At 41.4% G+C, this 14,927-nt stretch overlaps 1 protein-coding gene and 1 non-coding gene across 3 annotated transcripts; both read right to left on the minus strand.

Moving 5' to 3' along the window:
* Window positions 1–564: 564 nt before the first annotated feature.
* Window positions 565–13,879, minus strand: zgc:152774 (uncharacterized protein LOC553526 homolog). Of its 2 annotated transcripts, XM_053428073.1 has the most exons (18): window positions 13,724–13,879; window positions 13,563–13,635; window positions 11,193–11,325; window positions 10,137–10,358; window positions 8,803–8,949; window positions 7,431–7,584; window positions 7,160–7,288; window positions 6,825–6,944; window positions 6,618–6,721; window positions 6,201–6,332; window positions 5,584–5,700; window positions 4,764–4,841; window positions 4,249–4,300; window positions 3,798–4,147; window positions 3,398–3,496; window positions 2,346–2,736; window positions 1,770–1,933; window positions 565–1,489 (listed from the first exon to the last, which is right to left on the minus strand). In XM_053428073.1, the coding sequence occupies exons 1-18, from the start codon at window positions 13,760–13,762 to the stop codon at window positions 1,333–1,335; spliced, it is 2,661 nt and encodes an 886-aa protein (XP_053284048.1). In that variant the 5' UTR covers window positions 13,763–13,879; the 3' UTR covers window positions 565–1,332. The 2 variants fall into 2 exon arrangements, with proteins under 2 accessions (XP_053284048.1, XP_053284049.1); XM_053428074.1 differs by lacking the exon at window positions 3,398–3,496.
* On the minus strand, window positions 8,366–8,438 carry trnak-uuu (transfer RNA lysine (anticodon UUU)). The gene has a single exon. It is a non-coding gene; the product is annotated as a tRNA-Lys (tRNA).
* Window positions 13,880–14,927: the final 1,048 nt, after the last annotated feature.

Raw genomic sequence — 14,927 nt, forward strand, 5'->3', positions numbered from 1 at the left:
GGATGATTTCATATGTAACTATTGGCTCCATAAATGTGACTTAATCCTGTTTGGGTAGTTGGAAGCCATTCATGACAATAACACGCGGGGCTGCTGGTTGTGAAAATAAACTCTGGTGTGATCCTGTTCCCATGAGTCACCGGGCATCTGAACAAAAATCTGTTATACAACGACTTGAGAAAAAATAAAACTGCGTACTTGATAGAATAAGTGGGACCGTTTCTTATCAGTTGATAGCGATAAATAATACCTGAATTTTCATCTTTGGGTGAACTATCCCTTTAATGGGTTGTAACAGATCTATAATTAATAAGTGGTCAACCCGATGGTTTATACTGAAAGGTTGCAGTGTGAATACATATTTGTTATTGATAATAACGATTCACGCATCTAAAGAACAGATAAAAGCTCCAATCCACTGTCCTTTACTGACTAAAGACTCAAATGTCTGATGTGAGGCCAGTTGCCGGAGAAATGGTGGTTCAAAACAAAAGCAACAAACAATAGATAAATAAATTGTAAGGATTTCAGAGGTCGACAAAATCACAACACAATTTCACTGTAGACGTGTGAGAGAACCATGTTTTATTACTCGCCTTGACTGCCACCCTATGGCAAATAATAGGTACTGCAAACCACGTTTGTTTACTGCAGTGACGGTTTGAAATAAACATCACACGGTTTTAGTACAAGAAGCATAACTCTGACTCTGACAGAATAATTTGACCACGTGTATAAAACGAATTACAATATAAAAGTTAAATAGTTAAAAAAGCAGAGAGAACACACAGCAGCAGAATATCACACTTTTTTAAAGAAAACAAATTAAAACAGAAGTTTAGATCAAAAAGTAGATGATAAAGTAGATAGGCAGCAGATATATTATGGGAAAAAGGTTGAATATAAGCATAACTCAGATTATGTTTCACAACTTTGACCATTAAAGTTTTATAGTAATTATGGATAATATCATATTTTTGAGTTGGGATATCCATTTTTTTGCAACAAGTTAAATTACAACTGCTCTTCTCTTTACCTTCATGTTTACCACAGATGTTTGTATTAGAAGAATTGTATACTTATATTTAATTGATGCGGTGCCCTTTCTCAGCTTAATGTAATTTGAGGCACAGTGAGTAAACATAATAAAATAACCTTCAAAAATTATATTGCAAAGTTCGTCCACAAGCACCAGTAATGGACATATTTATGTTAGAATGATGCAACTCTCCAAGTGAGACACTTAACTGTTATTAATTAGCAGATTGGACTTAATTTTATTTACCAGACTTTCATAGTTTCAGTGAGTTGATCATAGTTTCAGCGAGTTGATCATAGTTTCAGCGAGTTGACCTCAATGATCTGCTGCAGGATGTCGTCCACGTCTGTCGACTCCAGGCTGATGCCAGCGAGGTCCAGCTGAGGCAGCAGAGCGGTGAGGAGCACCACCATGTTGTGACGGATCCCACGCAGATTCTCCTGAGCCGATCTGTTGGAGATCAGCTTCGTTATTATAGCTGGAAAACCTAACAGGTTATCTCACTCAGATGTAACTCTGGTGGGAGGAGCTTTACTTTTTACTCAACAAAAACGAACAAGAACGCAAATAAACCTAAAGCATGGGGCCTCAGTGTTTTTGGAGAAGTGAGAGGTCAAAAACAGAGGAAGGCGTTAAAGGGAGAAGCTGGCATTCACACTATTTCTTAAAATAAAGCTAGTGGGGCGTGTGTAGTTAACTGTATGTGTTTGTTTGTGCAGAACATCCACACCTGCTCTCTTCACAGGGCTCGCAGTCACCGTCCCTCGTCCTGCTCTGAGCTTCAGTTTTCTCCTTCCTGAGTTTGCTCTGCTCGTGCTGCTCCTTCAGTCCAGAAACCGCTCCCTGACCCTGGACCTGCAGCGTGAGGCCCGGGCGGCTGGATGAGGCAGAGCTCTGGTGCAGAGGACGGAGAGAAGAGAGAAGTTTTCTGTTAGATGCTCCTGCAGGGTTTCTGAGTCTAAGCCTATTTAGACAAATAATTCTAATAAATTAAGAATAAAGCATTTTCTATCCTCGCATATGTGAATGTTTTGGTCGACGCTCAGTTCAGTTTGATATTCTTAAGGGTAAAATAAAATGAGCATGTCACCTGATCTGTTTATGGGGGGTAACCTGAGCAGTGTGAGTGAGGCTGCTTCAAGGATCAATTAAACTAAATCATGTTGTTGGGTATTTTACCATGAGCGAACCACAAACTACTCCAGACACAGTAAAAACACTTCAATATAACTTTCGATTCCTATTGAGTTTTGTAACTGATCATCATAATAATGAACCTAAGATGCTTGATATAAACTCTGCTGACCTCAGCCGTGTCCATCTGGCAGCCGACCTCTCTGCTCGCCGGGGCTGCCATTGTGCCTCGAGACTTTTTTGTGTCTCGACCGAGAAGCTTCCGCAGCTCCTCAACCTCTCTCTCTAAAGCAGACAGCTTTTGTTCTGTAGCCTCCTGCTCACTCGCTCCGAGATTCAGCGGGCCGGTCTGCGTGGAGGGAAGTGGGCGGGTCCAGGTGAGGTTAAGAGGGGTTTCCTGCCCTGTGTCACCTGGTTTCTCCACCCGGCAGCGACTGTCCTGATTGGTTTTCTCTGAGGAAAGTGTCTCGGACACACAAGCTGGCTTTTCAGGGTTCATCTCCTCCACCATGTTCTCTGAGTCCGGGGGTTGCTCCTCCCTAAGACCCGACTTCCTTTTAGGGCTACAAAGAACAAATACTCGTGAGTTTGTTGAATACCAGAGCTGTGTGAAAATCATCTTAAATATATGCATATATATTTTTTGTTTATACATTCTTGGGAATAGTTATCAATAACACTACACAGTTCCTGGGTTCTTTTTCATTTTCAAATATATGCTATTGCTGTGTGATAATGCAGCTGAAAAAGGACCATATATTTTTTACTGACCCAACATTTATTCATAATAGAAAAATCTGTTACTTATTTTGTTTCTAGGCAGTGGTAACGTATTTCTAAAATAAATCGGTCAAATATTTAAGGGTCTAATTGACTTAATAACATAAAAAACATTCTCATTACTTTTAAACAAGTAATTAACAGTATTTTCTGATCTAACATCTACATAAAGGTAAAAAGAAACGTCTAAAATCATAGTTAACTGCATTATCTTGACTGACAACACAACTATGTTATGAAGTATCTCAGTTTTTATTTGAAACTTAAATATATACTTACAATGGCTAAAAGTTTGGAAATCAAACTTAAAGGGTCCTTTTGAGAATCTTTCTCAAGAACATACCAGTAGATTATTCTATAGTCTGAATTATAGACAGTATATAAAGATGGATGACACTTCCTCCCACTATCAAGAAATGAAGCCAAAATATCCCAAATACATACTCTGCCATCTTGTGCATTTGAAGCCAGAGTCTACGTATGGTGTCAGTTCCCACTGATACACGCACCCGATCACTCGGGACACAGCTGTCAGTCACATCCCTTTTTAAAGCGACAAACAAAATTAACAAATTAAAACTTACTGGAAACATGAAAACTTGAACAAACATCACTGTGATTAGACAAATAATGACAGAAAAAGTCTTTGATCAAATTTGAGTTATGGTGCACTTTAACTTTTTCGTTCGGACATCCGCCAACACAGAGGAGACATTATTTACAGCCTGCACTGATGACAACCACCAGGTGGCGATCAAGACGCTTTGGCTTCACTTAAGGGAAAGCTGTCATGTGGTTCATCTTTATATAAGGTCTATGGTTCTGAAGATGCAACATATCTCACCTTAACGTGTCTGTGTTCTCGTCTTCTCTCTCCACATCTGCATCTTTCTTTCTGTCCGTCTCTTCAGGTCCTTGTGAGGTTTTCCCCTTGTCTTTCTTTCCCCTGACTCTGACAACAGACTTCTGTTTTGCGTGCGGGTGTTCGGCCGTCACCCTGTTTTGTGTCTCTGCCTCATCACTCGTGTGTGTGTCTGCGTGATGATCTGTGTTTGTCTGATCGTCCTCATGTGTGTTTTCCTCTTTTTGGTATCGATCATGTGTCTGTGTAGACTGGTACGTGAGCTGAATTGGTTCTGATGAACAACGTGAGAGGATCTGATGTTTAGCCACTTGGTCCCGGAAGTCACCCACCTGCAACACACACATGACAAAACACATTTCAAACACAAGTTCAGAAGTGGTAGACAAAACAGAGGACATGAGTTTCAGTATAAGAAAAACGTTTCACATACCTCCTCTGATCTTTCTCTTTTTCTGCTTTTGGGATGGTCTCTGTAGGAAAATCTGAACAAAATATAATCTAATAATCAGTAGACATTTTGAAATGCTGCTGACATGATATCTGCAGTTCGTTGTATGGTGCTACATACAGCACTGCATGTGCCTCAGTTATTATAAGGTAATGGTCAATTTTTTGTAACCATAAAAATCATATTTCTTTATATCTGAACAAACATGCTATACTATGAGAAAAACCCCCCGATTCTGTGCTCAGTAAATGTGTTAATAACTTCGCTATTATCAACATAAATGGACAATAATAACCTCTCTCTTTCTCTGTTTAACTTGTCTGCTCTTTCTGTGATTACTCTTTGTGCTCTTGAATCCATTGACTCTCATTTTGCTACAATCAGCAGCAGACCCCCCCCCCCCCCCCCACACACATACACACAAACCCACATCCCACCCACACACAGATACACACACACGAACGTCTGTATGTTTGAGAAGAGAAATAGAAATGTACTGTTTCTTGTGGTTTTTCTGGTAGCTGGGTGAGAGCATCTTCTCGCTCTCCTCTGCTTCCTCCGGTGATGAGCAGCTTCTGAAAGGCAACAACACCTGATTTAGTCACTACAGAATTTTAACACAAGCCCTCACCACAGCCAAACACACTCACACACACCAGATGTCTGTTAAAGCACATGAAGATGCCTCGAGTCTTCTGGTCATTTATTTTTGGTTGGAACTGCGTTGTGAGGTAGTGGCTCATGTTTGGCTTAAAATGTAGCGTCTAATTCTAAAGGGTCACTCGTGAATACAACTGACTGGTTCCTTCCGTTTGACACTGACCTGGTAAATGTCGCTGAATCGACTCCATGCACTCATAATGTAATATAAGCACAATGTAAGCTCTTCAACATAACACAAATGACATAAATTAGTGGCATGGCCCTTTAACTAGCCACTTTATATCAGTCAAATGTGAAATGACTTTTTCCAAACATTACTGCATCAAACAGTGTGGATGGTTTCCAGCTAGGAAGCAGCATATTAATGATCTTTACAGGATTTGTGTGTTGAGAAGAAAACACCCATGGATCCCGCAAAGCACGTGAAAATAAAAAAACTGTTTTCCACCAGTCCAACTGGAGCATCGAACAGGAAGGTGTTTCTAAATCAAACCAGCTTGACAACGATCTGATATGTGGGCGGAGGGTTGCATCGGAGGGTGTTTAGTGTGTGTTTGTGTGGTTTCATCTGAACACGACCAGTGTCCAACATGAACAGTTTGAAAATAATTTAGCTGTGGCCCAGTAAAATAATGCAGGAGATCAATTACGCACCTGTAACGTGGGTTTGGGTTCTGGCTGCAGTCCCACCTCTCAGGCGCGTCACTGTAGTAGCTCACAGGGACGCTGCGCCACTTCAGACACTCTTCACACTGCAGCAACTTGGGACCCCTGCCAACACAGACGTACACACAGAGGGGGCCTTTATTTGGGTGGTCCACTTTCAGAGAGTTTGACAGACTTTCAGATCCTGCTTTCGGAGAGCTGTCTGTTGAAGCAGTCAGCAGGTTGGATTAAAGGGAAAGTCCCCTCATGAGGAATAAATAGTATATTACTTAATCTCTGGCATTATTTCCTCAAAAGTCCCTTAGCCCCTATGTTACAGTATTACTACTTTAAGGGTTTATATACCATTAAGTGGTTTCATCTGTAATGTTTACAGATTAAAAAGCACATGAGGGACCAGATGATCCACATTCCAATACATGAACATACTTGAATTACAATAATTAGATCGACGCACCCTTCATGACACCCTACAACTTTGCACACATGGTAAACAAGGATAGATAAATGATAACTGTCAATCTAAAAACAAAATTGATAGGGAGAGAGTGCTCAGGTTATGAAGATAATTCTTTGACAACAATTAAAAAACAGTCAACACTGACTCATCCGCGTCTTGCTCATCGTCGTTCTCTTCTCTGGAGTCGACAGCGTGAAAGTCTTCCTCTCTCGACATCTTCTCTGTCACCTCCTTCCAGTAGTCGTTGAGTTTCAGGCCCAAAGCACCGAGTGTGAGTCTTGAGAGGAGACAAAAGGAAAAGACATTTCGTGACAAGGCTGTTTCACTGAACAAAAACAACATCGTGTGGCCAAGATACCTTGAAAAATACGCTGATAATATCAAGATTTCCGCTTCTCTACGGCAGAACACTAATATTTGATGTGGAAGCTAATCTAGTAAAACCACACAAACGAGTCATAACCCTGTAAGTACAGTTTGTGCCATCATTTTCTGCTTTTGTCTGCTTTTGCATCAACTTAAGCATCGAGCTCTTGCAGACGCCTGACAGTGTGTGTTGTACCTGTATTCTTTGGTGTATTCAAAGTCTTGCTTGTTGTGAGCAGGTTTGAGAAAGTTACACTCGATGATGCCGATGACGCCGACTCCTGCTCTTTGACCTGAACCCTGCAGAACATTGGGCAGTGAGATGTAAGACGTGGAAAATATCTGTTAATACTCGATATGGAGGGAAGCAGTTTCACGCGTGCATTGAGATAAACAGCCCTACCTTCAGCTGGCAGCCCACTTTCTCATAGGCTTTAATGAGTCGGTTCTTGTGATACATCAGGATTCCATAGTGGTCTTTGCTTTTGAGATTCATCCCAAACGTCACTTTCACCTTCTCTTTCTGACACACATCAGTAAAGGTTAACAGGGCTGTGGTATTGCTCTTTGATTCTTCTTGAGAAGAGATGAGAGCATGTGGATCGGATGACAAATATGAAAGTGATGTGACTAAATAGGATTTCTAAGACAAAAAACCCTTGGAGTTTGCATTTTCCCTTCTCTGACTCTCAAACACACACACACGCACACACACACACTCAGTAAGCAAAGGGATACACTGAAGTGGGGTTTGTACACGTCGTGCTCAGTGTGTATCAGCCTCTGCGACACCACCTTGGAAATAATCTTCGTCCCCCTCAGTATGATCTGTATCCTTGGCCTCAGATACAAAATACTGAGATAGGCCTGAGGTAAACACAAACACACAAGATGTAAAATAGATATATTTTACATTTAAAAAACAAATCGGTCACTAATGAGTTTGATTAGATATATTAACCAAACTTATACCAAAACCACACAGGGGATATGTTTACCCTCGACTCACCTGGAGACTGAAGTGCATGTCGGGGATGTTCTGTGTGGTTCTCATGGATCCACTGTTCCTCAGTCCCTTCCTCATCTCCTCGATCTGAATCTCAGGTAAACGGAAGTCACTCACATCCGTCTCAAAGTCGATCTCCGGCTTACCATCTTTGGTCCTTCAACATAATATCAAAGGAGGCAGGTAAACAATGAAAGGGTTTTGCCCAGTGACAGAATATAAAGATGGGTGACGTGACATTGAAGCTAAATCATCTTGATCACCCCCTGGTGGCCGGCTGGAGTACATGTTGTAAACCCCGCCCCCTCAGTGTTAACACTGAGGGGGCGGGGTAAAGGTACATTCTATCCATAGATTGTTTCGGTCACATTAAGAAGTTCTTATTACACAGTAATTCAAGTGTAATAAGCACAGGATGGCAGCCTCCACCTTGTGCTGATTAACCAATATATTTTGGCTTCACTTTTGTACAGTGGTAGGAAGAATAGACTTGGATCCATGATATAATTTTGCTTTTAAATATTTGTGGCTGGCTAATCTTGATAAATGCCGCACAAAGTATTTGGTGATTCTGATCATTATACAACAGAAAGAATGAAGCAGTAAAATAGAGTTTGACGAGATAATACCACGTCTTTAAAGGTTAAGTGTGTAGAATTTAGTGACATCTAGTGGTGAAGTTGTAATTTGTACAATTTAGTACCCACTAGCGAAAAATACTTCTAGGATTATTTTATATTCATCTTCTGCCAACAGATCCCTTTCACCTAATTCTTACACAATGAGCCTTTACATTGTCTCTGATCTTCATACGAGGCTATGTATTTAAATGTATGCTTCCTGGCATTCATTTGTCTAAAGGCAGGATAGAATAAAAATCAGCTGCACGTTGACAAGATAAGCAAACACTATATCTGGAAATCCGCCAAAGAAAATAGCGCCCGAACAGGGACTTGAACCCTGGACCCTCAGATTAAAAGTCTGATGCTCTACCGACTGAGCTATCCGGGCTCCGCATACACACACAAGGAAGTCTTTTATGAATCTGCTACTGTACAAAGGCAACACTACCTATTCATAATGTTTTCTAAACATCACATGTTTCATCTCAGTTGTTTAATCTGGAAGAAAACCAAAGTGTAAAGTGACAATTTGTGATATACAGCATGTTCATTTAAAAGCCTTTAAGGTGCGACTTGTGTTTGCTTTCTAGCTTTGGACAGAGCTGTTTCCTTCTGTTGTCAGAGGGGATTAAGAGACTAGATCAGATAAATGAAGCTAAGCTAACTCCCGTCTTTGCACAAACTGTTTAACACATTTTGAATAAAAGATTAAACTACTAACATGCATGATAAAAAAACGGTGTGACTCCTACCTGCGGATGTTCCAGATTAATATCTTGGTGCCTTTTTTGGAGAGAATGGAGGCAAAGTGTTCATGGATCTGCTCCTGGGAGCTGACGATGGAGTGCTGCAGAATGGCTGCCAGACTTGCCTCCGAGTCCTCCGTCAGCACCAACGACTGTGACTTCGGGTTTAAGGACCAATGTGTAAGATTTAGCGACATCCAGAGGTGAGGTTACACATTACATCCAACTGAGTCCCCCCTCGCCTCACTACTTCCTTTACATTACATTACATAACATGTCATTTGGCAGACACTTTTATCCAAAGCGACTTATAATTAGTGCATTCAACATCTATGAGGGGCCATATAGGGGTTCAGTATCATGCCCAAGGACACTTCGGCATGCAGATGGGGAATAGAGAGGATTGAACCGCCAAACTTATTGTTGGAGGACGACCACTCTACCCCCTAGGCCACACCGCCCCTTTACAGGAGTGTACGAGATTCTGGAGATTCAGGAGCAGTAGGCTACGGAGCCTTTTTTGTTTTGTTTTTTTACATTAAAAGAATCGGTCACCATTTACTATGATTGTATGGGATTTGTCTGCAACGCTTTTTACCCCTGAAACTCCAAAAGTGTTTTGTGGACCTAACCCCTTCACCCACCACCTCCATTAGCATAGAGGTGAGTAGATAATGAGTGAATTCATTTTTTTTATGAACTATCCCTCTAATGTTTTGTAACGGATCTATAATGAATAAGTGGTCAATTATTGACTATCACTTTAATTCAAATTGAATGGAGAAAATAAATGAACCAGTTCACTTTGTTAATTTTGTCACCACTGTAACGGTTTGTTATTACTACCAGCATAATGAAGGTCCTCGCCATTCAAACATGATCATCGAAGGGAAATATCACAGATCATCCTGCAATCCACCGCTTCTTTTTCTATTGTTTAATGTGGTCTCAACTTCCTGCAAAGGGTCTGCAAGTCCTTTCTATTAGTAATAAAAAAAAAAATCACACTAAGAAGGATCTGAAAAATGATTTAGTCTGATCCAGACTGAAAAACACCTTCGTCGGTCAGATTCATTTTGATCCCCGGTCTGAGGCACTTTACACATCTGATATATTGGTTCACACTAAACTGAAATGTCTGAAGGGCAAAAACAAAAAGAGGCAGATGAGAAAGTGGCAGGATTTCATTTGTTCAGCTCATTCCAGTCAATGAAATGCAGATTTCACACAAGTCACCAACTATTGATGGTTTACAGTAATGACCCCGGGGGGATATGCTGAGGAAACAAACACACACAGACTCACACTCTATCTAATGATTCCCTAGTTCTTAAAGGATATTGGTTTGTTGGTTGAAGGGGACGATGGGCACGATAATGGCCTGGGCCTTGACATTTTCCAGGTAGGTCTGAGACAGCATTCCAACCGACTGGCAGCCACCGTTCTTGGTGAAGATGAGTGCGTCGCGGCCCAGGCGCATGGAGCCAGACTTGAAGCCGTTTCCGTACAATCCGATGGCCTGCTGACTGGCTTTGCCTGATCCCTTCTCTGTGAAACCAAAACTGAACACAAAGGAGAAGGGGAAAGTGAGGAAAGTGTGTACTGGTCTGTAGTTGATTCTTTTTCATGGTAGAACATGTAAACCTTTTTCCTTTTTAATTATATATATATATGAAGGATTAATGCTATAATAATACAAATTCATGAGCCAGTAGTGATTTATTCATCAACCTAACCTGTCTGTGATAGTGTAGTGACCTGTTTATGTGTGTGGATTGTGGGGCCGTGGGAGAACGTGGATGTGTGGTGTCTTTATGAGTGTAGTGGGAAATACCTGACACGCTTTGTGGTTTATATGACGCTCCATTCAATTCAAGCTCAATTCTTGCTACGCTTGTTGATCAGCTGATTGTCGGCGTCTTAAATGAGCAATCAGATGCTGCCACAGTCTCCTCCAGTCAATCATGCGGCTAATGTCAAACTTGAAATCCCTTCTTCTCTCTTCCTTAGTCAGCCGTCATTCAGTGATGCCCATAACCCCCCCTACACCCCAATCTCCAGTCTTCAGCAGAATCATCTTCACCTTATCTAGACCCTACACCACCACCAGGGTTTAGACCCCGGGGCGGGGGATACCTGTCCAATGCTCTTCTCCACCCCCATCTAATCCTGATGACATCACATAGGGGTCTAAAACGCCAAAAGAGTTATAAAATCCACATCCCTTTCTCTGTGTACATGTCAACAAATGTTTGTTAAACCGTTTAATTGAAGTCTGTCCTGATTGAAATATAGAAAAATAAACAATATGACTGTGTGTGACAATGTACAAGAAAACATTTCTGATGCAGCATACTTGCCATTTGCATGTTAACGTGATGGGAGTGTGCATGTACCTGAGCATCTTGTGCAGTCTGTTGGGGGTCATCCCGCTGCCATTATCAGTGAACGTCAGACAGAGGTGACCGGCACTTTCAACTACATCTATCCAGATCTGCTTAGCAGTTACACCAGGATCTGATGCATTATCTGTAACATGTGAGAAACAAACATCAACAGTGGATGTTTGCGTTTCCATTCCCAGTATGCAGGGACCTATCTGCTAAATTTAGAAGTTGTTCAGGGTGGCGACACATTATAATGTCTCCACCTTCTGTCACTATGAAGGTCAAATAGTAAGAGGTGGTAAGACTGGCTTTCATTTTATAGTGCACAGGGTGTGAGAACTATGAGATAATTTATACTTTGATTATGGTTATTTTTATATTTTTATGAGAATTAAACAAAAAAAACACTGAGCTTACATTCACAAAACTGGGTGGAAAGACATAAATCATTTTTTTACATTTTCATTTATTTCCCAGAGATTTACTCATGGATTTTAATAAAAACATAAATCATGCAAACTTAGGGAATTATTAAATATGATATTGAGGGTAATGTTGGGTCTCGTAGGAGGTTTGAGATCTACTGAGTGCGAATTTGGTTCAAATTGCTTTGACTTCACACAGAATTGTTTAGAGTCCCTTGTCACATTAGGGCCTGTTGATGTAAAACTGATGTTAGTAGCCATCCGAGGTCCAATGTTTAGTAAACGTCAATCGTATATTGTGTTTTGCTTTGATTGAGAAAAGAAAGAGCCGTTATCGATTTCTTTTCAGGACAAATGAAAAGCATTTGATTTTCATCGTCTTAAACAAAACAAAACTAAACCAAAGCAGTGTTGAAATACGAGTCAGTGTCCAGTGAGTAGGCAACAAGGTGGCCTGCTCTCCATGCCATACATACACCAATGGCTCCATAGCGCTTTTCTTAAGATCACTAAAGATACTTTCCACAAGACAGCTTGGCTCTAAAATGAATAGTCCACCGATAGAATCCTGCCTCTAGATTGGCATTATTCCTTGACAACCATCTTGAATTTGGAAGACGAAGACCATGACCACTGCCAACCACCAGCTGGTCTTTGTGCAGATCCAGTTCAGTCAGAATATTTGATCTGTGCTCTTCTGGAATGGATCGCAACACCCAGCAGTGGTCGCTCATACATTTTATTAGGTGGAAGCTTTCCTTATTGCAAAGAGCTGTCGGACCCGAGTGTGAGGACTCTAAACACAGAACTGGTGAGGTGAGCTCCATGATCCAATAAAATGTGAAGAGTTGTTTTTTGGGAAGGTACAGTCCATGATGTTAAACGGATCATACGCTTCCATCAGAGCGTTCCATGTGATGTTCAGACGTGTGCTCAGCATTCCCCTGACTGCTGACGTCCTTGAGAAAGTGGATGTTTTCTCAGTGGAACTTCTCACTTCTCTCAAACTGCTCTTGGATCTCAATCTTAACATTTTAAGAATGCTCCACTGCTTAGCAACACATCAACTGTCACACGTGTAAGACATGCATGACAGTGAACTCACATGTACAACAGACAAACAGGAGCCGGAAACTGGAGCAGCTACATTCCATTTATTACTTATTGTGCTTTTATGAGTGAAACATGTCAAAACTGACCTCTGTGAAAAATACAGGAGGCCTGTTCCTGCAGGAATAGTACAAAAAATGAAGACAAATGTATATTAAAGTATGATAAAGATTCAGCTCTGAATCCTATACCATGTACACATGGGTACCTTGTGCACGTAAACCTGCTACAAAAGGTGATTGACTTCTTTCCTATTTCCAGTAGAGTTTGCCTTTCCCTTTCTTTTGCCTTGCAGCGTCATAACTCTGCACTCTGTGTTGTTCAACGGTGCATCTGCATATATGCACTCTTCTAGTCCTTCCTGTTAAAAGGCAGCAGCCAACAGGAGGTCAGCACGTCTGAACTAACGCGAGGGGGGGGGGGCAATCGAGACGAGGAATGACAACGCTGACAAATCAACCAGTGAATCTTATGCACTACTGAAACCAAAACTCCTCTCGTTGAAATACAGACATCTGAGAAAAGGAAAGGGTGAAGATAGAGTAAAACCTGACCACTCTTTTTGGAGTTAGTATGCTATTGTCGGCGCGTAAAAGCATACACACAATGCAGCTGACTTCTCTGAAACAAGCCTGTGAAGTGTTGGAGTCAGTTGTTGACAGACTGTGACCGTGATCAAATTACTGAGGGTGTGACAGAGGAAGTGCACACGTTTCACACGCGCGTCAACACAAAGACAATTTAACAGTGTGCGTCATAGCAGAAGAGGTCAGGAAATGAAACGATGAAAAGGTGAAAAGCTGCAGGTGCACAGGAAAAAACGCGCGCTGCGTCTCGTATTTACCGATTAACTCTGCCACCGCGCTGAAGGGCCATGTGTGACTGGTGGAGTTGCTGTTCAGGAAGGAAGGACTCATCTGAAAAACAAATGGAAACAAGTCGCTCAGTTTGCATCATCCGTCAACAGGCATCGAGTTATTTCATCCGAACTCCTGAAATACGCACAGAACTCAGACGAATCCCATGTTCGCTCAGCCTCGACATGATTGAGCTGCGCCCGGGCGCGGAGCTGGTGCGGAGAGTGTTAGTGGTTAGTGTGCAAAGGGAAACACGACTGTGGGCGTGACACAGACACAAACACACACACACACACACACACGCGCGCACACACACGCGCACACACACGCGCACACAGACAGACAGACAGACAAGTAATCCAAAAACATGTTCAACAAATACACCATGGCTTTGATCTTCGGGGCGTGTTATTCATACATTGGCTATTACTTACTCTTACTTACTTACTTTTACCAATCACATTGGAAAATATTGTATCGTAAATCATACAATCCATTACAAGCCACAGTTTATCCATGATACATGCACATGATACTGAAATGAACCATTCTGCATAATCAGTCTTTTTTTAGTTGGTCAGGACATCTTGAGGTTCCTACTTCTTCTTTATTGTAATCAGGCGGCATGTTCGAGTGCTTCAGTGTTGCTGATCTCACCTCTTCCACCACAAAACCCCTCCTTAGGCTTTTTGCTGAGAAAAAGAGCTGAGCTGTGAACTGCAAACCTGACCAGCTTCGTGAATAGAAGTGTAATAAAACAAGCTATTTCCCTTCTTGACTCAGGATTTGTCGGAGACATGATTACAAAGCTGAACAGTGACACGTGCTTCGAGTAGGTTCGTTACAAGGTCAATTGAATGACGTTTTCAATAATTGAGAGTGTTCCAAGGCAGTCTTTTGTCTTCACCTAGTGCCTCAGAGAAAACTGTGAATTCAGACGATACATGTCAGCAAGCAAGAGCTTGTCACAAGTACAAGTCTGACAAGTTTGGAAACTTTGGACTGTTTTTGCTAAATCTGTTTGAATAACTTACTGCTGAAATAAAAAGTATGTTAGCCCTGTAGGAATTTCTGCATTCAATTAAAAGTGAAAATAAACAACTGCAATCGAACAAGTCACACACAATTTTTAAGTGTCTAAATTGACAGTCAAGTGCTGGTTATAAAAGTAAGTGAAGCCTTGAATGAACTGGTTGAACCTCTTTTGCAAGCAAAACCTCAAACCAGCTCTTCCAGTAGCTCAGAACTGCACGATGTTCAGGAAGGACTTCAGACCAATTGCTCTTTACAGAACTGCTTCATCGGTTCGGTGTGAACAACTCTCTTGAGGTTATTAAAAAAAGAATGCATAT

Source organism: Pleuronectes platessa, chromosome 8, assembly GCF_947347685.1.
Source record: "Pleuronectes platessa chromosome 8, fPlePla1.1, whole genome shotgun sequence".
NCBI lineage: Eukaryota > Metazoa > Chordata > Actinopteri > Pleuronectiformes > Pleuronectidae > Pleuronectes > Pleuronectes platessa.